Here is a 23,224-nt window from a genome sequence, read left to right on the forward strand (position 1 = left end):
TGGAAAGCTAATACATATTGCTAAAACTTTTATATTTTGAGTTTTGAAAAATTTGATCGATTGACTTGTCCAAAAAGATATATCGATGTTAAAATGTTAAATATATTATATTATATTATTAATATAATATAATATAATATTTAAAAAATAATAATAAAGAAAGATAAATTTGAAACTTGACATACATGAATTCTACTAATTCAATTGACAGAGGAACGACAGAGGTAAGAGAAAATATAGTTTTTGGATTTTCTTTTCGATCTTGCGACTTATCGGTTTATCCAATCGATGAACCGGCTTCAGTATTGGAATCGTTGACACGAGGTATTTGATTTGAGGTATAAATTTTATAGTTTCGGTGATGTTTGAAATTCATCGATTTCTGAAATAAATCCGATAAATTGTTAAATCATATAGAAATTGAAAATTGTTGAATAGTGTATGATTTTAACGAAGAAGAGATGATTATAGTGATGTTATTTTGAATTATTCCTAATTTAGTATAATTAGGGATTTTAATCATCGGATTGAGATTGAAGAATTGTTTGTCAGTTATTATTAATTCTGATTATATATGTCGTAGATTAACCGACAAGAAACTAAGTTTTGAAGTCGGAATTTAATTATGTTATGATTTCGATTTGATATGAATTTTTGAAGTTTCAAAAGATATTTGAAACTTATATTGTTGATTTTGAATGATGTTATTGATTGAAATGAATATGTTATTGATGTAGATAGATTATTATACTGATATCTTCAAGCTACATTGACTGGAACGAAGAATTGAGGTATGTTGCGACCGAGTAACATACGACATGTATCTGTATCATATGATATATGTTTGATTGATTTGATTGATAATATATGTCTATATGCCTTATTTGTTGAGTTGATGTGGCATACATGACATACACGTTGAGTTATGATCCTTGGATACCTATTATGATTGGATTTGATTCTGGGTTTGTGAATACGATGCTATGTTTGGCATTATGTGACCCTTAAAACATAGTCATTAGTGGCCCCGATGATTGATTGAGATTTGAGATTTGATAGCGCTTTGTCGACGTTATCATACGAGTATCCCTGATTGAGGTCGGTGTGTCAGCTCGAGCATTGATTTGACAGCGATTCGTTTGATTCTGACATGTGCTCAGTGGATGGACATTTGACATGATACCTCCACGACATACATGCATTACATATCATTTATCTTTGTTTAGATAGTTGTGGTATATATTGTGGTTATTTCAGACTGAGCTTTGCTCACCCCAGATGGGGCTGTTGTTGTCTTTGTATGTGGACAATGACATGTACTCCAAGATATCAGGAGGCCGGAGATGATGCTTCTGGAGGGAGTCATAGTTTGAGCTGAGGTTTAGTATCTATCCCAGTATATATGTATATGTCTTTATATACCAGGGCATGCCCCGAGGAGTATGAGTTTGTTTGTTTGTAGTTGTTTTGAATTACGTATGAGCTTGTTTTATATTGTTATTGAGATAGACGAGACTATATTATATATACTATTTTTAGTATTATAATTACAGTTGATATGTTTTGGACTCATTGTAAAGAAAATTTAAACTCGTTTTTCGCTGTAATTAATAACCCTAATCAAATTGCATTGTAATAACGATTAGGAGTTAAGGGCCCACAATATCATACTCAATTTTCCAAATATTTTTATTTTGTTTACATTTCCCCACCCATGATCCCTAATTTCTTTCTCGTAATTCTATTCAACCCTAAAAATGTAAGCCACAACACTGGTATGTCATCCTACAGCTGAAATAAAGATTCGAGACTCACAAGATTTTAAGTTTCCTCCATCAGATTACGGTATGTTTTTGCAAAGATTCTTTCCTCACAATAACGCAGTAATTTTTTTTTCATCATATGTTTGAAACAATGTTTTTCAGGTTTTCTTTGTAATACGCTTTTACAAAGATTCGAATTACTCAATTTGTTTTATTTCCGACATTGTGGTCCTTAATGAATGAGATTTAATGGGTTTTTTCATTTGGATCAAGAATGACACTGATTTGGTTAAAACTTACGAGGAAAAGATAAAATTTACCAGAGAAATTCACATATACATTGAGGAGGTGCGCAGATTTTGTCCATATGTACCTTTTGATTATTTAGGGGAGAAAGATAAGGATGGAACTAAGCCTGATTGGACAACAGATGGTGAAAGTGATGGGGTCGTTAAAGAGGGTGTGAGAGGGGTTGTCAAAATCAGATGCGATCCACCAACCCGTTACGGTTCAACCCGAAAAAAATATGGTTTGTATTTGGGGTTTTCGGGTTCGGGTCAGATCGGGTTGGACCCGATAGCTGACCCAAAAAAATGATCGGGTTGGATTGGGTTGGGTTGGTTGACCCGAAAAATTTTAATTTTTTTTAAAAATAATTAATAAATATTGACTACATTTTTATATATTGTATGTCTGGAAAAATACTTATTGTATATTTATATCATAAGTTTTTCATAATTTAATATTTATTTTGAACATTTTTTTTATTTTTTAAACAATTGTTTATTTGATTTAGTTATTTTATTTTATTTTTCTATAATTAGACTTTCAAATTTAAATCATATTATATATGTGGGAGATTTTGTTATTATGTGTTTAATTAAAATATTATTATTATTATTTTGAATTTATTTAATTTATTTAAAAAAATCAAAATCGGGTTAATCGAGTTGATTCGGTTCGGGTTGAGAGTTTTCGGGTTCGTTTGGGTTCGTGTTCGGGTTGAGCAATTTTTGAATATTACTATTACTCAACCCAATCCGATCCCACTCGACCCATCCGAATCGACAGCCTTAAGTGTGACGGAGGGGACAGAAGAAGACAGCAGTGATGACATATTGAATGGTGAATGCAGTGATGAAGACAGTGATTTTAGTAAGAGCATTTATGGTGATGATTCAGAAAAAGATGATAAATTTTTCGAACAAAATATGGATAATGAAACTGAGTTACTTGGAAAGGAGTTTGAGCCTAAATTAGTTCACGTTTCAAACTTGGAATCGAATTATAAAACATTTCGATCTTGACTTCAATTTTAATTGTTTTGCTTAGCCAAACTGATCCGGATATTCATGTGGTCTCAAAGCTTAAATGAAACTGGACTATATACAATGTGAGGGGATTTGTTAGCCAATTATTCCAGTGGATTTTAAATTTTAATGATTGACGGATTCGAAGTAATTTAACATCGTTCCTCAACAATTCCATGAAGAGTACATCTTCTGTGAGACGATTTCACATATCTATATCTTATATCAATATCTAGAGTGAAAAATAATACTTTTGACATTAAAATTCAAACTTTTCATAAATCGAATAAGATATACGTCTCACAAAATTGATTCACGAAACGGTCGCATAAAGTTTATTTATATAAATCACGAGTTAAGATTGAAAAAGAGGTTTGAAATCAATGGATATGGAGATCATCCAAACCATTTGAGTAAGTTTACAGTACGAGTTTAATCCCAAATCCATTTAAGCTTTTCCTCCCAAATGCAAATTAGTAAGATTAGAACACTATAACAATTGTCATTATAAAAAAACGATGATTATGTAGCGTTTGAACGACTGTACGATCTAAAATATTTGAAGAATAACGTTACCATCAATCAACTTTGCGGATACTATTGTCATTCGATTTTGAAACTGTGCAAAAATTGTTCATTTTATATTAATCTTATGATATAAATTTCAGATGGTGGCAAATGATGAATGGATGAGGACTTAAGTTGAACATATATATTACATTAAATAAATAAAAAAAAAACATGTTAACTTAATTATCCAATATAGCCAAATCTACTTGAAGCACAAGTATAAACAAACAAAGAGAAATATTTTCAAAATTGGACCAAAATAAATATCCCATTTCTCATAAATATTCACCTCAAATTCTACAATATATAATTGTACACTACAAAAAAGTTATGATACAAACTATATCAACCAAGTCATTGTGACCATGCTAAGAGAGTGGCACAAGCAAAAGCAACAAGGCTCCTTTCCTTAACCAAAAACTTGACCAAGTACATAGCAACATCTGAGGTGATCTTCCTCCCCTCCTTAACCAAAACCCGGCGACGTTTTCCCGCGAAAGCCAAGAGCACCACCACGGTTATGCAAGTGACGACGGTAGTCCGTACGGCGAAAACTATCAGAACGATGAACAAAAAGAGTACGAGAATGGGTAGGACAGAAGTGTAATAGCTCGAAGAATGGATCGTCTTGTCGAGCGATGAGAGGAAAATGGAGAGAGATATTAGCAAGAAGAGGAAGCATGATGTAGTCTTGGTGTTCTTCGTGATTTGTTTCATTTAAAAATATGACGATAAATGGAATGAAAGAAATGGAGGAGGGGATGATTGGTATATGTAGTTGTTTTGATATGGGAATTATTGGTTGTAAAGTTTAAAGGTGAGATTGGAAAGTATGTTGTGCACATGGCAAGGTTGGCAGAAAGGGTTGCCAAACTTAATTATTTAATCACCTACTTTTGAAAATAATGGTTTGAATAATTATTTAATATTAGATCATATTCTTGGTGATACATTGAATACATAAAGTTGCACTATTTTATTCATTACTCAACTTTATATATATTAATATCGATTTTGGATATATATATGTATATATATGTGTGTGTATATATATATATGTATATGTATATCGATTTTGGTGTCATTGCGAGTGTATTTCTTCGGAAATGAGAAAATCGTGGAAAAGAAAAATCTCAAAGTAGGATTGCATTTACACAAAAGTATCGAGTAGGTCTCTTGTGAGACGTTCTCACGAATATTTATATGTGAGACGGGTCAACCCTATCGATATTCACAATAAAAAGTAATACTCTTAGCATAAAAAGTAATATTTTTTCATGGATGACTCAAATAAGAGATATGTCTCACAAAATACGATCTGTGAGACCGTCTCACGCAAGTTTTTGCCAAGAGTATCATTATGAGTCAATTTCGTGGAACAGATCTCTTATCTGATCCGACACATACAAAAGTGTTATTTCTTATGTCAAAGATATTATTTTTCATTTTAAATATGGATCTTGTCGACCCATATGAAATAGATCCTGTAACACTGTCTCACGAAAAACCTGCTTTTGCATTAACCAGAGAATTTCATATATAATTTTTAAAATCGATTTTTTTTAAAAAAAATAAGTTTGTGGGTTTTTTAATACTTCAGACAACGTATGTACACGTATTTATGTTGGCTTATGAATATTGTATAATAAAATAAGTAAAAGGTTGTTGAAGTTAAAGAACATTAAAGGAGAACAGCATTACGTGCATTGGATTGATTCCTGGTCTTGCAATGTTAGCATCAAGAAAGACAGTAGCAATAAGTCGCCATGATTCATGTTCTTGGAATTTTTTAATACCTCGAGGGCAATTTTCAAAATAAAATTATATTTTTTTAATTTTTACTAATCATTTATGCACGACATCTGACATCAATATCTCAAGTTTGAGACGAAGTGATAGATTTGATACTCGACTCGATTGTAGCAAACTCAACCTCAGAGAAAATAAAAAAAAAAAACAACAACAATCTATCATCTATAGATAGGGATGGCAGTGGGGCGGGGGTGGGTTTACCATTCTCATCTCAGTCCCCGAATTCCATCCACACCGTCATATCCGTCCTGATTCCCATTTTTTCGGATTTCGAAACTTCGGGGATCAACTTCTCATCCCCGTCCACATCCCTGTTTCAAACATATTAATATGGCAAAATGATTCGGATTTGGAGATTTTCTCAAACCAAAACTTATTGTTATATATTATTATTAGTGATAATATTAATATTAATATCAAAATTAATAATAATAATATTATTAATATTTTTTAAAAAAAATATTATTATTATATTATCGATACTGATAATATTATTATTTTATTATTGATATTATTTTTGGGACAGGTTCGGGGATGAGGAAAGTAATCTCATACTCGCCCCGAACTACTTCGAGGATTTAAAAAAATCCTCGAACCCGAACCCAAAATCGAAAAAATCAGGGGATCCCCATCCTCATTTCGGATTTTTCCCGTGGGAGTTTGGACGAGATTTTTTAAAAAAAGTTTGTTCTACAAATATATTTTTTAAAGAACATTGAAATGTGTTTTTTTTAATGTTTTTATAATAAAAAAATGTGGGTCGAACTGAAATTGAAAGATTTTATATAAAAAAAACGGTAAAAAAATACTTTTGCGTTTTTAAGACTAAGGGGGCATTTGGTTCATGGGATTAAGTGGGTTTAAGATTTTTAAACCCACCTAATCAAGCTTTTGATACGATTTTTATTTAACCAACTCAATCACTCCTATAAATGATTATGTTGTATAAAGTGTGATAAAATAATCACTCCTCACCCCATATGATTATTTATTCAACTCTTAATACATCCTATTTTTCCAATTTTACCCTTCTCTTATATCCAAACTCACCGCCACGACCGACCACCGCCGTCGCCGCCGATGGAAGACGACCGCCGACGCCGCCTACTGCCGGCCGACCGCCGGAATACCGCAGCCATCGCAGGTCGACCGCCGCCGTCGGTCGGCCACCGCCACCGCCGGCCGGCCGACCACCACACCGTCGCCGCCGCAGGAGTAAAGAAGGAAAAAAAAAGGCAATTTTGTCATTTCATCAAAAAATTCAAAATTATCCCACACTTAAAAATCATACCAAACAAAATACAATTTTACATTATATATTACATTTCTATCATAATCATTTATGTACTAATCATTAGTTTATTTTATCTTCCAAACCAAACATAGCTTAAGGATCATCTTAATCTATTATTTTGTAATCATATCCTGATGGGTCATTTTACGCTATTCATGTATCTATACTTGCTATATTATCAAATTTGAGTTTTTCGAGTAAATATTTTTTATATATTGGTATTCGTTTGGACAAATACTTATAAAAAGTTTTTATAAAGTATTTTGTACAAATTTTTTATAAATTATTTAAGAGTTTTTTTAATAATAAATATCCAGTTTTTTTATAATTATTTTATAAAAATATTTTTATAGTTAAATTTGATTTTCATCATTATTTCATTTCTAAAAACATTAAAAAAAATCTCAAGTATTTTAAAAAAAAATCGATAATGTTTTACAAAAATTATCCAAACACACCTTTAAATTTTTTTCAGTTAGAACACTAAAAATATTTTTAAAATATTTGTTCAACGAAACATGATGTCGCAGTTTTTAAGTACGAAAAATACTCATATCTTCTAAAAAAATCATATCAAATTACAAAAATACTCAATCTTTATTTAATAAAATATTATTATAAAACCTATTTTAGTAAATGTATAGCTTACCTATAACAAACATGTCTTATTCATTTTCAAAAATCTTTTCAATTTTAAAAATAAAATTATCTATACACCAATTGGAGTATGACTTGTTAATCCGACTGGCCCATTCAATTTATCCAGTCATGGCGTATCGGCCCATTAACTAGCAATAAATTTGGAACAAACTGTATTTCATCTGTATTAGTATGTTATTTAAAAAAAATCAATAAATCTCCGTGACAAATACCAAAGTTCAAAAAAGCGTGAAGCGCCTCGAAACACGGATATCGAGCTCCAAGCTTTTCAAGTTTAAGCAAGATTAGCACATGTTTAAGCGTGAAAAAGAGTTTTTTATCTTTAGTGTAATTGTAATTATCTCAAACCAAATAAAATAATACATAAATATGATAAAGTTAAGTCTGATGCATTAATTTTCATATTTATAAAAGCATAAAAATCTCAAAATTACAATTTTTATTTGTTTTTGCAATTAGATCACATTAAAAAGTATTAAATATTTGTCAAATCATTATCAGACATACTTAATCATAATTAAAATTAAAAAATAAACATCTAAATTATAAACATAATTTATTATTTTAAAATAAAAAAACATACATTCAAAATAATAAAATTTATTTTTTTCCTTAAATTATAAACTTAATTTCAGTCAAATTACAATTTAATCGTTTTTTTCCGCTTTTCTCCGACACGGGGCGCTTTGGTCGAGTTTCAAATTTAAGCACGCTTAAGCGAACAATGACAAATACAACTCTTGTAATCTGTTTTTAATCGGATAATCACAATTAAGAGCCTCGTTAAGGAGGGTGTATTCATTCTATACTTTCAAAGATTTTTAATGATTTTTTTTAAATGATGGACTTTTGTGGAGTTGATAGATTTTTATTGACTTTTATGGAATCTTATAGAATTGTAAAACAAATTTCATAGATTTTTTTTCAAGATTTTTGTAGACTTTTGTAAACTTTTTCATATAATTATGTGAATTTTGTAGTTTATAATTGTGATTTATTTTTTATTAATTTTTTTAAAATAATTATTGGACATAGATAACATTTTCAATTTTAAATTATTATTTTTATTTATGAATGTAAATGAATTTTACTTACTTAAAAGTTAAATCAATTTAATTTGTGAAAAACGACAAATGAACTATTCAATTTATTGAAATCAAAATTTCAATTCTTTATGTCAATTCAACATATTAATGAATAATATTTTTATAAGTTCATAATAAAATTTTATTAAAAGAACACTCAAAATAATGAGTAGTCTTTTATAAAAAAAATCTAATCATTACTGACAATTTGATCAATATCGTTCTACATTACATTGGATATGATATCCCTCCATGCATTAGCATTTACTCGTTGTTGTTTTTGAGTATTAAATAACTGATCAAAGTCGTCACCTTCATAAACTTGTGCTGATGAAGACAATCGAGCTTCATTATATAGTTCAATTTGAAATTCATCAAATTGACACTTCTTACAAAGAAAATTGTGTAATATAGCACATGCCAATATAAACCCTGTTAGGGGTGGGAAAAAATATCGAATTTTCAGTATACCGAGATTACCATAACAAAAAAATATTGAATTTACCGAATTTTAAGTATACCGAAGATTTCGATACGGTACGGTAACAATACCGAATCTTTCGCTACGGTAACGATATCCAATTTGAAAATTTTGGTATATACCGAAATACCGGAAAAATATACAAAAATTTTAAAAAATATAATATTTTAAAACAATAAATTATAATTTTTTTTAAAATGTAAGATTTTTTTGGTTCGGTATACCGAAAATTTTAGTATAGTATCGGTATGAATTTGCTTATACAATAATTTAATATATAGATTAACTAAAATTAAAGAAAATAATTAAAAATAAAATGTTATATAATAATTAATAAAAAAATTAAATTTTAATTATGTTTTTAAAAAGTACAAATAAAAGAAAAAATAAATAGATGAGAAAAGAATGAAAGTTTGTATTGAATTTGGGAGATTTCTCAATTAAATGTACATCCAAATCTTTAGGTTGAATCAAAGACTTTTGTTGACATTTTATAATTCTTGTACTTAATAGAATTCCATAGAGTTATTAAAAGTCTATTGACATTTTGAATACCTATAGACTTTTGTAGAGTTTTTAAAAGTCAAGTTTGAATATCACATGACTTTTTAAAATTCTACAAAATTTTACATTGAATACCACTAAACTTTTATGAAGTATATAAAAGTCTAGTTTAAATACCTCTAGACTTTTAAACTCCATAAAAGTTCTATAACCAATGCACCCCTGAACCTTAATTAACCCTTCTAAAAATCCTTAATTTTATAACAATGGCGTCTTCTTCAATTTCCATGCAGTGGCTCGCACCCATAACTCCGCCTTCCAATGCATTTCCTTCCAAGATAGTGCCTTTGGGATTATCCCAGTTGTGTAAAGACCGGGATGCACATGTCTCCGCCGTCTCTTGCTCCCTCCGCCTCCCGGAGTACACCCCAAATCGCATCCCGGACAGCAAGTACGTGCGCATATTCGACACCACCCTCCGTGACGGCAAACAGTCCCCCGGAGCCACCATGACCATTAAAGAGAAGCTGGACATCGCGCGCCAGCTGGCTAGGCTCAGAGTCGATGTGATCGAGGCTGGGTTCCCGGCGGGGCCAATTAAAAAAATGGGATCCCCTCACGAACGATTTAAAAAACAAGGAGTGTGACTTTTTTTTTAAAAAAAAAGAAGGAGTTGACTCTTGATTAGTATGTTAAACCTTAATTAAATTTGTAACTTTCTAAATTAATTAATCTCTTCTCTTTCTTCTCATTCGACGCACAAAATCCCCCCACAAAATTCCCCAATTGTAAGCTTCCCAAATTTAAAGAACTCATCTTCCTCATCTACCACTTCCGCGTCACATTAAATCGAAATTGACACTATTGTTGCTCAGGTGTTGTTGCGCTCATTCCTCAGATTCAGATGTAAATCTACTCCCACATATGTTGGTCCCATTCTTCTGTATTTGAAGACGAAGAAAAATAAAGTAAGTTTGCTCCTGAAAATCAGTTCATTGTTTTCTTCATTTCATGCAGCTATCGACCAAATTGAAGATCAATAATTTGTGTCGTTCATTGTTTTCTTCGTCGAACAAAATTAAAATGAAGAATTTTTTCCAACCAAAATTAAGTTGGTCGATCAAGAAAATTTCTTCCTGGTCGACCAATGAAAAATTTTTCATGGTCGACCACACTCTTAATGGTCGACCGAGAAATTAAGTTCTTCCTGGTCGACCAATGAAAATTTTTTCATGGTCGACCACACTCTTAATGGTCGACCGTGATGATCATGGTCGACCGACTAAATTTCTTGGTCGACCAACATATTTTTGGTCGACCATGTGCGGTTTTGTTTTTATTTTGTTATTAAATAATTTTGCTCATTCTAATTATCATATTTGTTTGTGCACTTTGTAGATATGCCAACAGTTATTATTGTTCATTTTGATGGGAAATGGGAAGTGACGGAGGGGCTGGTTTATAAATGGAATCCAGGGGCCAATACAAAGTTTGTTGCTATTCCAGTGGATGATGATATTTGTTATTTTGAAAATTTAAAAAGTGAACTATATAGAGCTGGAAAAGTAGAAGACACTGCCAACTTGAGGTTGAGTTATCTTCTAGATTTGCCGTGCAACATTAAACCAATTTATATAGAGAATGACCATGATTTGAAAGCATATTTGTATCTTGGTTGTCCGAGAAGTAGGCCGGTGCTTCAAGTAGAAATTGAATGTGTTGCTTCTGTTGATTCTTTTGATAATGTGCACGGGTATGGTATTGATGAAAACAATTGCAATATTAATGAACAGAGGCATTTTGATGATTATTTTCACTTGAATATTGTTTCTGTGGATCGTAATAATAGCAGTGATTTTTTCGACGAAGCGCATAACGTGGATGTCATGCATGTGGATCGTAGTAACACAGACGAGTTATATGATGAAGCATGTAACGATGCAATTGAGGTCGAGGCAAATTTGGTTCAAAGCAATGACGCAAATTTGGATGCGGATGTGGATATTGACAGTGACTCATTTTCATTCACGGATGGTTCAAACTTGTTTGTTGGTCAAGAGTTTCCAAACCGAGAAGCGGTGAAAAAAGAGCTAATTAGAATAAGTTTGGAAGCTTGCTTTGAATTTGAGACGGTTAAAAGTAGCCAAAAGGTGTACGCCGTAAAATGTGTAGTGTCTGATTGCAAGTGGAGAATCTGGACCTCTTTGATTAAGAATGATTCACGTGCATTCTCCATTCGAACATATTGTAATACACATACATGTGGTTTGACTGGGAGACGAAAGAGAATCCGTGGAGCAAGTTCTGCTGTTGTTCGTGATATGTTAGTGGATAATTTTCAAGGTCATCCAGTGCCAATTGTACCAAAAGCAGTGATGGCGATGATGCGCAATAGTATGAATGCTGATATATCATACTACAAGGCTTGGAAAGGGAAAGAACTAGCAGACAATATGATGAAAGGTGATCCTACGCAGAGTTTTAATAAATTGAGTTGTTATTTGCACATGGTTGAGCAGATGAATCGAGGAAGCATAACAGACATATTTTTCGACGAGAAAAATCGATTCAAGTATATGTCTCTTGCTTTTGGTGCATGCATTAGATGATATCGAAGTATGCGAAAAGTTGTATCAATTGATGGTATGTGGTTGAAGGGCAAATATAATGGTGTTTTACTAGTGGCATCGGCACAAGATGGAAATTATCACTAATATCCTTTGGCGTGGGAAATCGTAGATGTCGAGTGTACTTCTTCGTGGAGTTGGTTTTTAACGAAGTTGTTAGAAGTAGTACCAGATGAGGATGAATTGGTGATAATTTCTGACAGGCATCAGGGGATCATTAATGCGGTTTCTACTGTCTATAGAAATGCGCATTATGGTCATTGTACGTGGCATTTATCCCAAAACATGAAGACTAGATGCAAAAAGAAGGGTGCAACCGAAATGTTTTTGCACATTGCAAAAATTTATAAAACTTTCGAGTTTGATATTGCATACAATGATTTTAGGAATAGATATCCTGAGGCAGCGCAATATTTGGACGAGAGAGACTCACTCGATAGATGGACTCGAGCGTATTGTCCAAAGACCCGTTACAATATTATGACGACAAACGGGGTTGAGTCGATCAATGCTAGACTACTTGAAGAAAGGAAGCTGCCAATCATTGCACTCTTAGATTCTTTACAGAAACTGGCCTCATCTTGGTTTGTCCGATATCACCACACATCAATTGCAAGTAACACTGACTTGACCCCTACGATCGAAGGGATTCTTCGTAGCAGGTTCACAGATGCCCAAGGAATGCAAGTTTTTGAATTAGGACGTATGGAGTTTGATGTTAGGAGTCGTGGACATTCGGCCTTAGTGGACCTCGAATAAAAAAGATGCACATGTCGAGTTTTTGATATTGATAGAATCTCCATGTGCTCATGCCATCGCAGCTAGTTGGTTAGCGAATATTGATTTATATGATATGTGTTCACAGTACTATTCTACAATGTCATGGTGCATGGCTTACTCAGAGACTGTTTATCCCGTTCCAGAAGAAAATGAATGGCCACGAAACATTAATTTTCCATTGGTGTTGCCTCCTTTGCTAGAGAAGAGAGTTGGCAGAAGAAAACAAAACAGATTTCCTTCGATTGGTGAATTCAGCAAGAGATAGCTTGAGGGTCGACCATTAGCTTGATGGTCGACCATTATTTTTCTTTGGTCGACCATCAAGCTATCGGTAGGGTGATGGTCGATCCTTAGCTTTGTTAGGTCGACCATCAATCTCATGGTCGACCATTAGCTTGATGGTCGACCATTAGTTTTCTTTGGTCGACCATCAATCTCATGGTCGACCATTAGCTTGTTGGTGAGTTTTGTTTTTTTTAAATATATATTAATAATTGTCCAAAATATGTAACATAATTGTGATCGTGACAAATTACTGAGATTGTGATGAATTGATTCATATGTAAATTAAAATATATAACATAATCTTGAAATTACAATTTATTTTTTTTAAAAAAATATAAAAAAAATAGTTCGATTCCATGATTCAAATTTAACTTGAAACATATAACATAATCCTGTTTTTTAGATCGTGCCAAATACTGAGATTATGATGAATTGATTCATATGTAAATTAAAATATATAACATAATCTTGAAATTACGATTTATATTTTTTAAAAAATATAAAAAAAAATTTCGATTCCATGATTCAAATTTAACTTGAAACATATAACATAATCCTGTTTTTTCGATCGTGCCAAATACTGAGATTGTGATGAATTGATTCATATGTAAATTAAAATATATAACATAATCTTGAAATTACGATTTATATTTTTTAAAAAATATAAAAAAATAGTTCAATTTCATGATTCAAATTTAACTTGAAACATATAACATAATACTGTTTTTTAGATCGTGCCAAATACTGAGATTGTGATGAATTGATTCATATGTAAATCAACATATATAACATAATCTTGAAATTACGATTTATATTTTTTAAAAAATATAAATAAATTTGTTCGATTCCATGATTCAAATTTAACTTGAAACATATAACATAATCCTGTTTTTTAGATCGTGGCAAAATACTGAGATTGGGATGAAAAACCCTAAACCCTAAAAAACCCTAAACCCTTGAAACCCTAAACCCTAAAACTAAATAACAATAGTCGACCAAAAGAACAGTGGTGGTCGACCAACACAATATAATGGTCGACCATAAAAGGTAAAGGTCGACCATTACTCGTTGGTCGACCAAACTCGTTTATGGTCGACTAACAGAATTTTGTGGTCGATCAGACAATTTTTGTCAACCAAAAACGAGAGTGGTCGACCAACAAAATAACACCAAAAATTACATAAAAAAACCATGTTCCAATAATGGCATAAAATTGTCTGATACATCAAAATAATCACAAATCATTAAGGAACATATTACAAGCTAAAAAGTATCTAAACTCAGATACTAATCTATCATCTAAAGTTAATACTACTTGCGCACTCCTGGACAAAGAGTATCCGGCAACAGCTAACACAAACGCTCCTGAATCTTCGCTATGAAAAAAAATGAGAAGTTAATATTTACTGTTAACATTAAAAAAAAGAATAATGAAGTTATTATATTTTAAATAGAAAGTTGACAACGTACTGTATAATCTTGGCACGGAATTCATCATGTAGTTTTATATTCCATGGCCTCTCGGGGTGTGGGTTGTTCCCAACAATGGATAGCAGACGAGCAGCGTTTATAAGTATAGGCTCTATGTCTTCATTCAGATCTTTGAATTTGGGATCGTGCCTTCGCTGCAAGTCATATATAATGCACTTATTCACCCCTGTCACGAGTTTTAGCAAAAACTAGCGCCCTATCTGTGTAGACAGGGATGAGAATTCTTCGCGCCTTTTCCCACGAGAGACACGGCCATTCTGGATCACTACCTTTGACTTTGCTCACAATCGGTGCCAGATTTATGTTGAAATCGATATCTTTAGCTTCGGCCAAAACTGATATCGCAGAGTAGAAATCTCTGTCCATCAACGAATCATCTGTCGACATCACTTCAGGATGTCGGATCTGCATCTCAAGCAATCCACGGAGAGCTTCGCCGATGTGCTGAATTCAACATAACATAAGCTTTTCAAAGTTTTAAAAGAAGTTCTCTACAAATTTAAACTTTATAAAAGATTTATTTAAAATCTTACAAGAAAAGTGACACGCGAGTTTGCGATAGCCATGGGCCCATAGAACGACTTCTCATATTCGGCATAAAAACCTCGAATCCTACTAGGCGAACGGTCGAGCATCGAGGCCCTAACTCGCGCAAGCGAGTTGTTTACCTTCAGTGTCACGGTCTCCGCAAGTGGCATCACACCGACATCTATAAAATGATCAATTGTAACAACTTTAATGCAAATATGAACAATAAACAAGGTATAGTTTAATAACCTCTCGACGTGGTCGCCCCGCCTCCTGACATACGCGTATGTGGAGTCACTTGAATATCTAAAAACATAAAATATATTGTTTAATATACTATAAATAAATATAAATATAAAAAATGTGCATTACCTCACCTCATGCGGACTCCTCTGGAATGGCTTGAAGGTTAGGCTCAAATATCTGTTGGGATTGGCTACCACTGCCAATTTCCCTACCCAAAATATCAGCCACACCTAACAGCGTACATTCAACAAATTAAAATAATAACAACTTTAATGCAAATATGAATAGACAATGTTTACTGTAATAACCTCTAGACGTGGTCGCCTCACCACCTGACTTACGCGGAACCGGAGTCACTTGAATATCTAAAATAAAGACTTTGTTGTTTAATATACTATACATAAATATCAAATCAAAAAAGTGCATTACTCACCTTCTGAGGACTCCTCTGTAATCACCGGAAGGTTAGGCTCAAATATATTTAGTGTTTGACTAGTACTCGCAATTTCCCTAGCCAGATTATCATCCACACCTAAAAGCGCACATCAAACAAATTAAAATAATTATGAGAATTGTACTAAATCATTATACTACATAAACATAAATATAATAAATAAAATTAACTCACCAAAATCTGCCTCAGATGCTTTCCTCTTCCGCCCTCTGCTATAGACTATGCTATAATCTCTGTCCTCCTGCACTGGCATGTTAGACCTCATCTTAGCAAAACCAGCTCTAATCTGTTCAGTCAAACTCGATTTCAAGTCAACTAGAGCTTGATTTATACTCCTCATAAACGCTCTGGTCTCAATAAATTCTGCTGCAATCTTCACATGCATGGACATAACGGAATCCTCCAACGCAGTCAATCGCCGCTCGAAACGATGCTCCAAGGGTGATGGGCGGCGGGAGGGATTGAGTCCAAAGTGGACTCTAGGACCCGTACGCATAGGAGAACTGGTCCTAGAGTTGGATCTATCGAGCTCACCAGGACGGATGCCAGAAACGTCAGGAGATGCATGTGCAGGAGGCGTGTGCTGGACAGAGGGAGGTGAATGTCCAAAATGCATGGGCTGGTCAGAGGGAGGTGAATGTGCATAATGCGTGGGCTGGACTGAGGGAGACTCCACAGGGTGCTCGCTACATATGACTGTCTGACCCTGCCTCCAGAGCTCGAGTACCCGAGTGATCACCGCATCAGGCGCAGAATCAACAAAATGCTCGGTCGTATAATACGGTGCAACTAGCTCCTCAGGAGTAGGAGTCAAAAATCCCAGACAATCCTGCATATAATTAATAAAAGATCAAATTAATTAAAATTAATGTCCACGGTTATTTTATCAAATCAATTCATATTACTTACATCTATAGGACAATCACCGAAGGCTGCAGCGATTTCAACACCAGTTGGGGCACGGTTTGACGCCCACGTCTTAGTCACCCACTGAAACATCCTGGGCAACATCAAACCGTCCACATCTCTTCTCCTTGCTAACTTCTGTGCCACGCTCGGATAACATTCATAAGCGAAGATCTGTAACATAATTTCAAACAGTGTTACTGGTACAAATAGAGATAACAAATCCACTATAAAATTCAAAAAATAATATACCTGCAGAGGGAGAACAAAACCACCGACAAGGAAGCTGCCCTCAACTTCTTTCCGGCCCTGTGCCTCGGCGAGGTAATTATATCGTCCTAAAAGATCCTTCTTCAGACATCGGACCGCATCCCGATAGGCTACACTACCCCAGGGATAATGGTTGAACCTATCCAAATCATCTACGAGCCTCAAGTATTTAGGGTCGATCTTCGTCGTCTTTTTCCTCGTCGCCTCACCGAATACGGCACAACAAAAGTATAGACTAGCCATCTTTATCTTCTCCATGTCTAGACCAGTCTCGTTATGCTCTTGGACAATAATCTTTCCCTCCAAATCACCCAAAACAATATCAGCCTTACCGGGAAAGTGTGTGGTGCCAAATACACCTCTATCTGGTAAATCTTTGGGCTCTATAGCGCAATCGAGACCCGTTATTAAATAATACTCTAACAAAGAAAATCTAACAGGTCTTTTGCGCACCACCATCCACAAATCATCACTACTACTATCAAGTATCTGGTTACTCATTAAATACCATAGAATTTGGCTGGAAATTTTAAAATCTCTATAATACCTAACTAAATTACCAAAAGGCGAATGCTCGAAAAAATGGGTTCTCTCCTCGTTGTTCAAATAAAAATGAATCTTCTCAGAAATCTCGTTATATCTCGATTGAATTGTCAACTTACATCGGAAAATGGCATCCTTGCCTAGTTTTCTCGGCAAATAGACCTGTGACAAAAAAAAATATTAATAAGGTTAGGAAAAATTTTGTGGTTGACCATAAAACCACATTTGGTCGACCATACAAACAAATAAGGTCGACCATGTTTTATGGTCGACTTCGTCTTATGGTCGACCATAAAACGTAGTCGACCAAATAAAACATGGTCGACCATAAAATCTTTAGGTCGACTTCGTCTTATGGTCGACCATAAAACGTAGTCGACCAAATAAAACATGGTCGACCATAAAATCATTACTTTTTATGGTCGACCACAAACAACGTATACTTTGTATGGTCGACCATGGTGGAAAACCATGGTCGATTACGCACACACACGCAGCAAACATAACTAAAAAATACGACTAAAATTCAGAAGAAACATATCGAAATAAACGCAAAAATTACCACATTTTCGTCTGCCATTCCTTCGGTTGAGATTTTGAAGAGTCGACGGAGACGTTTTTCCAGGAACGGAGGGTTTAGAGTTCGGAATAGGGTCTTGCTGGTTTTTGGCAAAAGAGTGCATTTAATCGTGTGTTTCACAGATTTTAAACTTAAAACACAGGGGCATAAAAGTAATTTTCATTACGGATCCTTTTTTTTAAAAAAAACACAACAGCGGCGTCTTCAGAGGCTGATTTTGAGATCGTGAAGTCGATCGCGCTTGAAATCGGGAATGCTGATGATTCGGGCCACTTGCCGGTTATCTGCGGCTTGGCGAGGTGTGATGAGAGGGATATTTTGAAGGCGTGGGAAGCTGTGAAGCACGCGAAGAAGCCGAGGATTCACACTTTCATTGCGACGAGTGAGATTCACTTGAAGAAAAAGCTGAAGATGACGCGGGAGCAGGTGATTCAGAAGGCCACGAGCATGGTGGCTTACGCGAGGAGTTTGGGGTGTGAGGATGTTGAATTCAGCCCCGAAGATGCTGGAAGGTTTTCTTTTCTATACTTTCTTTCGAAAATGCTTTAGCTTGCTCAGGTTTTCTTCCCAAGATTTCATCTTTCATTGTTATCTTGGTAGATCAGTAGTACCGAAAGAAATTGTTATTGTTCTGTGGTGGCTTCTATTTTGCTGTTTCAGATAGCTTCAGCTGTGAAAAGTTAAATACTTGAAGCTAATTTCAATGAAAAGGTACACGTTAAGAAGCAAAAGAGTCGAATGTGTCAATGCCACTCAAGTGTAAACTACTCTGCTTTGGATTCAGATAGTAGTTTGAATTTGATACAAAAGAAGCTCAAGGAATCCTTAAAAAAGTGTTATGTTGCAATTTTGCGTCGCTCAAGAACATTAGGCATCGGAATAATCTAATCCAGTGAACTAGGAAGTACAGATGTGTTGAAGTGTTTCTCAAACTTTCAGCAACACTTTTTTCCTTGCAGTATCAACTAGTTTTCTTCTTCTTCGTCATTTTGCTTGACATAGGGAGAAATGAACTCATATTATTGTTTCACAGTTCTGCAAACACTTTCCATCTCTTTCTTTTTGTCTCTTGCAGATCAGACAGGGAGTTTCTTTACCGAGTTCTGGGTGAAGTTATAAAGTCGGGGGGAACAACTGTTAACATCCCTGATACAGTTGGCTTCACTTTACCCTCTGAATTTAGGAAATTGATAGCTGACATAAAAGCAAACACCCCTGGAATTGAAAATGTGATTATTTCGACCCATTGTCACAATGACCTTGGACTCTCTACTGCAAATTCTTTAGAAGTATGCATTTTCTTTCCTGAGTATTATATGATTATATAACCAAGTGAGACTGTATTCAAGTTGGAGCTTATTTCAGTTCAGGGTGCACGTGCTGGCGCTAGGCAAGTGGAGGTGACCATTAATGGCATAGGTGAAAGGGCCGATAATGCCTCCTTAGAGGAGGTGTGTTCTCTTCACTCTATAAGCCAATATCATTTAATTACATTAGTCTTTTAGAAAGGTAAAAAAAGAAAACTGGGCGAATATAATAAGTGATTTTCTATGTAATATATCTTAACTTGTCAACACTGTAATAAGTATTGTTATTGGTAATCCGGTCCAACATATTTTGATTCTAAAGGTTCATCAGTTTTCTTGAACCCATTGTCATGCCCTTGAAGGTTTCTAATGGTTCCCCGCAGGTTGTAATGACCCTGAAATGCCGTGGAGTGGAAGCATTAGGCGGCCTCTATACAGGGATCAATACGCAACACATTACCATGGCAAGCAAGATGGTATTCTATTCTCAACTTCTTAATCAGTGGAACCATTTCTTCAGATTTTGAGTTATTTCTTTGGTTATTTTGTTTTATGTGATTATACTTTTATTTTCAGGTAGACGAATACAGTGGGCTTCGAGTGCAGCCACATAAAGCAATTGTAGGAGCTAATGCTTTTGCTCATGAAAGTGGCATCCATCAGGTCGGTGTTGAAAGCAACCAATATTTTGAGCCTTTAATGTTTGTTGAATCTTGTACAGATTGAGTACTATCCTTTTTTATGCCTCTTCTTCAACTCCTTTGTAGGATGGAATGCTTAAACATAAAAATACATATGAAATTATTTCACCTGAAGATGTTGGACTTTTTCGATCTAATGAATCTGGTATAGTGCTCGGAAAACTCAGGTATAATATGGAAGTGACTTGTTATCATCTCTGTGTAGTGCCATACAAACTTCTTCTTCTTCTGTTTTTTCTCGGAAGTAACCGCCTTTTGTGATTCTCAGACCTTGTTTCCGTGATACAAGGACCATTTATCAATCTCATATGTTAATATAGTTTTCGTGATGACCTTGATTCAGTGGACGCCATGCTTTGAAAGCCAAACTGTTGGAGGTAAATCGTGGATTCAATCCCATCATGAGCGATTAATAGTTTATACAATTGTCTCTTCTAAGAATTAACTTTGTGTTTGTTGTTGCAGCTTGGATTCAATATTAATGGCAAGGAACTCGATGATCTTTTTGCACGTTTCAAAGATGTCGCTGCAAATAAAAAGGTAATTGAATATGCTAGTACTTACCTTTCAACTCAATTCTTCCTGGAATGATACTGAAGAGAAAGTTCCTCTCATAGTTTGCTCAGATACAATATGAAAAATTGTTCAAGACGAATGTCAAGTTGTCAACAATCCAATTACCGCACTAAAAATTATTGAAGATGGGCATCAACAATCAATGGAAACCGGCCTTATTATATTGATTTAACCTGCCAGATTGCTGTATATTGTCATTAGTCGATCTAAAAACATTCGAAAGAATGTTCTTTGATGGAATTGGAGATTGCTTCAAACCCACCAAGTGCATCATGATAATCAGTTGTTGAACTGTTGAAATTTTATTTTCGCATTTAAATCATTTTTCGGTGCTACGCACGTCCTACTTTGCTTTTACACTAGCCTAGAATTTGGTTTGGTTGCTACATGCACGTGAATATCCCAATAATGTGGAGATATATTTTCAAACCTAGTTATCATGTGTTGACGTTCCAGATTATCTCTGATGATGACCTTATTGCACTACTCTGTGATGAAGTATTCCAGCCACAAGTTGTTTGGCAATTTGAGGAAATACAGGCAATCAATCTTTCAAACTACATTTTTCAGCTCAATTGTCGATTCTAGTTGGTTATCATTTGATCGCTCTGGCCAATTCGTGAATAGGTAACTTGTGGAACACTTGGCCTTTCGACCGCAACAGTTAAACTCACTGATGCGAATGGTGACGAGCATATTGCTTGTTCGGTTGGAACAGGACCAGTTGATGCAGCTTACAAGGCAGTTGATACTATTGTGAAGGTCTGAAACTTCAAGAATTTACAATTTCCTATACATTGTTTAGCCATGCTATTTTGAACATTTAACAGCTGGGAAACAGGGAAACTTGCACACATGCCTGGAGTTACATTTACTAAAGTTTAAGCGTCGATGTAGGTTCCCGTTACGCTCGTTGAGTATTCCATGAATGCTGTCACAGAAGGAATAGATGCTATAGCCACGACAAGGGTATTAATCCGCACAGTGGATAGTGTCACAACCACCCATGTTATGACAGGACAAACTATGAACCACGCGTTCAGGTTTTCGCGAATTAAAATTAAATTTGAGAATGCAGTAAAATATGTCTGTTACTTCCGTACTAACACACAGTCTGAAAGCAACACAATATCTCATATAATCCAGTGGAACCGGAGCAGCAATCGACGTTGTCATCTCCAGCGTTCGATCCTACGTTGGCGCGCTGAACAAGATGCTGGGGGTTCAAGAATCGCTTCGAAACCGACAAACCTAACTAAAGGAAAGTGTTTCATGCCACATGAAATGATGAGGTGATCACAATTGTTCTTCAAGAACGTCCTCAAACTGTTCCTATCTTTTTTTTTGTTAGGTGTCATGTTATTTCCATATGCAAAGATATGATGAATGCGACATGTTTAGAAATCAAATCCCACAAAAGTTAATTTGATAGACACATATCTTTTCATTGCAATTAAGGATTAGAAAATAGATTTGTTTTTTAGATTTTGGCATTTGGCTATGGTTGATTTGCATTATATCTCACTTGAAATTTATAAATGCATATGTTTGCATTATCTAGATGTCAGACTATTATTTCTCAATTGATAACATATTTATTCCATTTGATCTTTCTTATGACATGATAAAAGAAACTATCTCCTAGAAAGCAAAAACTTGTGTGAGACGGTATCACGGGCCGTATTTTATGAGACGGATCTCTTATTTGGGTCATCCATGAAAAAATATTATTTTTTATGCTAAAAGTATTACTTTTTATTGTGAATATCGGGTTGACCCATCTCACAGATAAAGATTCGTGACATCGTCTCACAAGAGACGTATTCCTCCTAGAAAATACATGTGACTCATTTACAACTGTTGGATGAATATTTTGGACAGTGTCTCGGGATAGGGTTCGATAAATCTTATTTACCAGAAGGATATGGTATATAAAAATTTGAAATCATGTCAATTTGATCATCCCAATCTCCTTTCCATGTTCTTTGTAGATTTGCAAAATCATGTTATTGGCTCTCAATGGTTTTGCCGTCTCTCCTTTTAACATGCCTTGGTGTCTACTTGCAAGGCCATTTTGCACGATCCACAGTTTTACGTTGGCTCGTATCTTTTGTCAAATGGAAGAAAAGTTTTGTACATTTGAGATTTGAAGAGAAGTGGAGAACTTAAAAGGGCAAATTTTGTACATAAAAACTCTTATAATATCGTCCTCACCGCTCACTCTTGTTAGACAGATCTCTTACTTTACCGACTGATGAAAAATACACAATTGAGATATAATTTATGGGTTCATTATTATTTGATAAAAAAAATTATGATAATTTCAAATTTGTATTTTATTATCCGATAAAAATGTGATTTTCCTATATACTCGATTATTCAAACCAACTCATCCCAAGAAAGAGTTATGAGACCATCGAACTCGAGCTCAAGCTATTGAAAGTTCTTTAA

The 23,224-nt window shown here is 34.4% G+C and overlaps 2 protein-coding genes and 1 long non-coding RNA gene across 3 annotated transcripts; 1 reads left to right on the forward strand and 2 right to left on the reverse strand.

Annotated features, from left to right (window-relative positions):
* Nucleotides 1-14,493: 14,493 nt before the first annotated feature.
* Nucleotides 14,494-15,282, reverse strand: LOC142521399 (uncharacterized). Its single transcript, XR_012814162.1, has 3 exons — nt 15,196-15,282; nt 14,642-15,106; nt 14,494-14,547 (listed from the first exon to the last, which is right to left on the reverse strand). It is a non-coding gene; the product is annotated as an uncharacterized LOC142521399 (long non-coding RNA).
* Nucleotides 15,283-15,568: 286 nt separating this feature from the next.
* LOC142520382 (uncharacterized) lies at nt 15,569-17,926 on the reverse strand. Its single transcript, XM_075623373.1, has 5 exons — nt 17,049-17,926; nt 16,800-16,970; nt 16,065-16,719; nt 15,870-15,968; nt 15,569-15,666 (listed from the first exon to the last, which is right to left on the reverse strand). The coding sequence occupies exons 1-5, from the start codon at nt 17,565-17,567 to the stop codon at nt 15,569-15,571; spliced, it is 1,542 nt and encodes a 513-aa protein (XP_075479488.1). The 5' UTR covers nt 17,568-17,926.
* LOC142520383 (2-isopropylmalate synthase A-like) lies at nt 17,737-22,266 on the forward strand. The gene is made up of 13 exons (XM_075623374.1): nt 17,737-17,761; nt 18,386-18,701; nt 19,265-19,478; nt 19,560-19,640; nt 19,880-19,972; nt 20,073-20,159; nt 20,264-20,364; nt 20,541-20,574; nt 20,663-20,737; nt 21,230-21,313; nt 21,401-21,535; nt 21,671-21,816; nt 21,920-22,266. Exons 1-13 carry the CDS (start codon nt 17,737-17,739, stop codon nt 22,026-22,028), a joined length of 1,500 nt encoding a protein of 499 aa, XP_075479489.1. The 3' UTR covers nt 22,029-22,266.
* The last annotated feature ends 958 nt before the right edge of the window (nt 22,267-23,224 follow it).

Source organism: Primulina tabacum, chromosome 12, assembly GCF_025594145.1.
Source record: "Primulina tabacum isolate GXHZ01 chromosome 12, ASM2559414v2, whole genome shotgun sequence".
Taxonomy (NCBI): domain Eukaryota; kingdom Viridiplantae; phylum Streptophyta; class Magnoliopsida; order Lamiales; family Gesneriaceae; genus Primulina; species Primulina tabacum.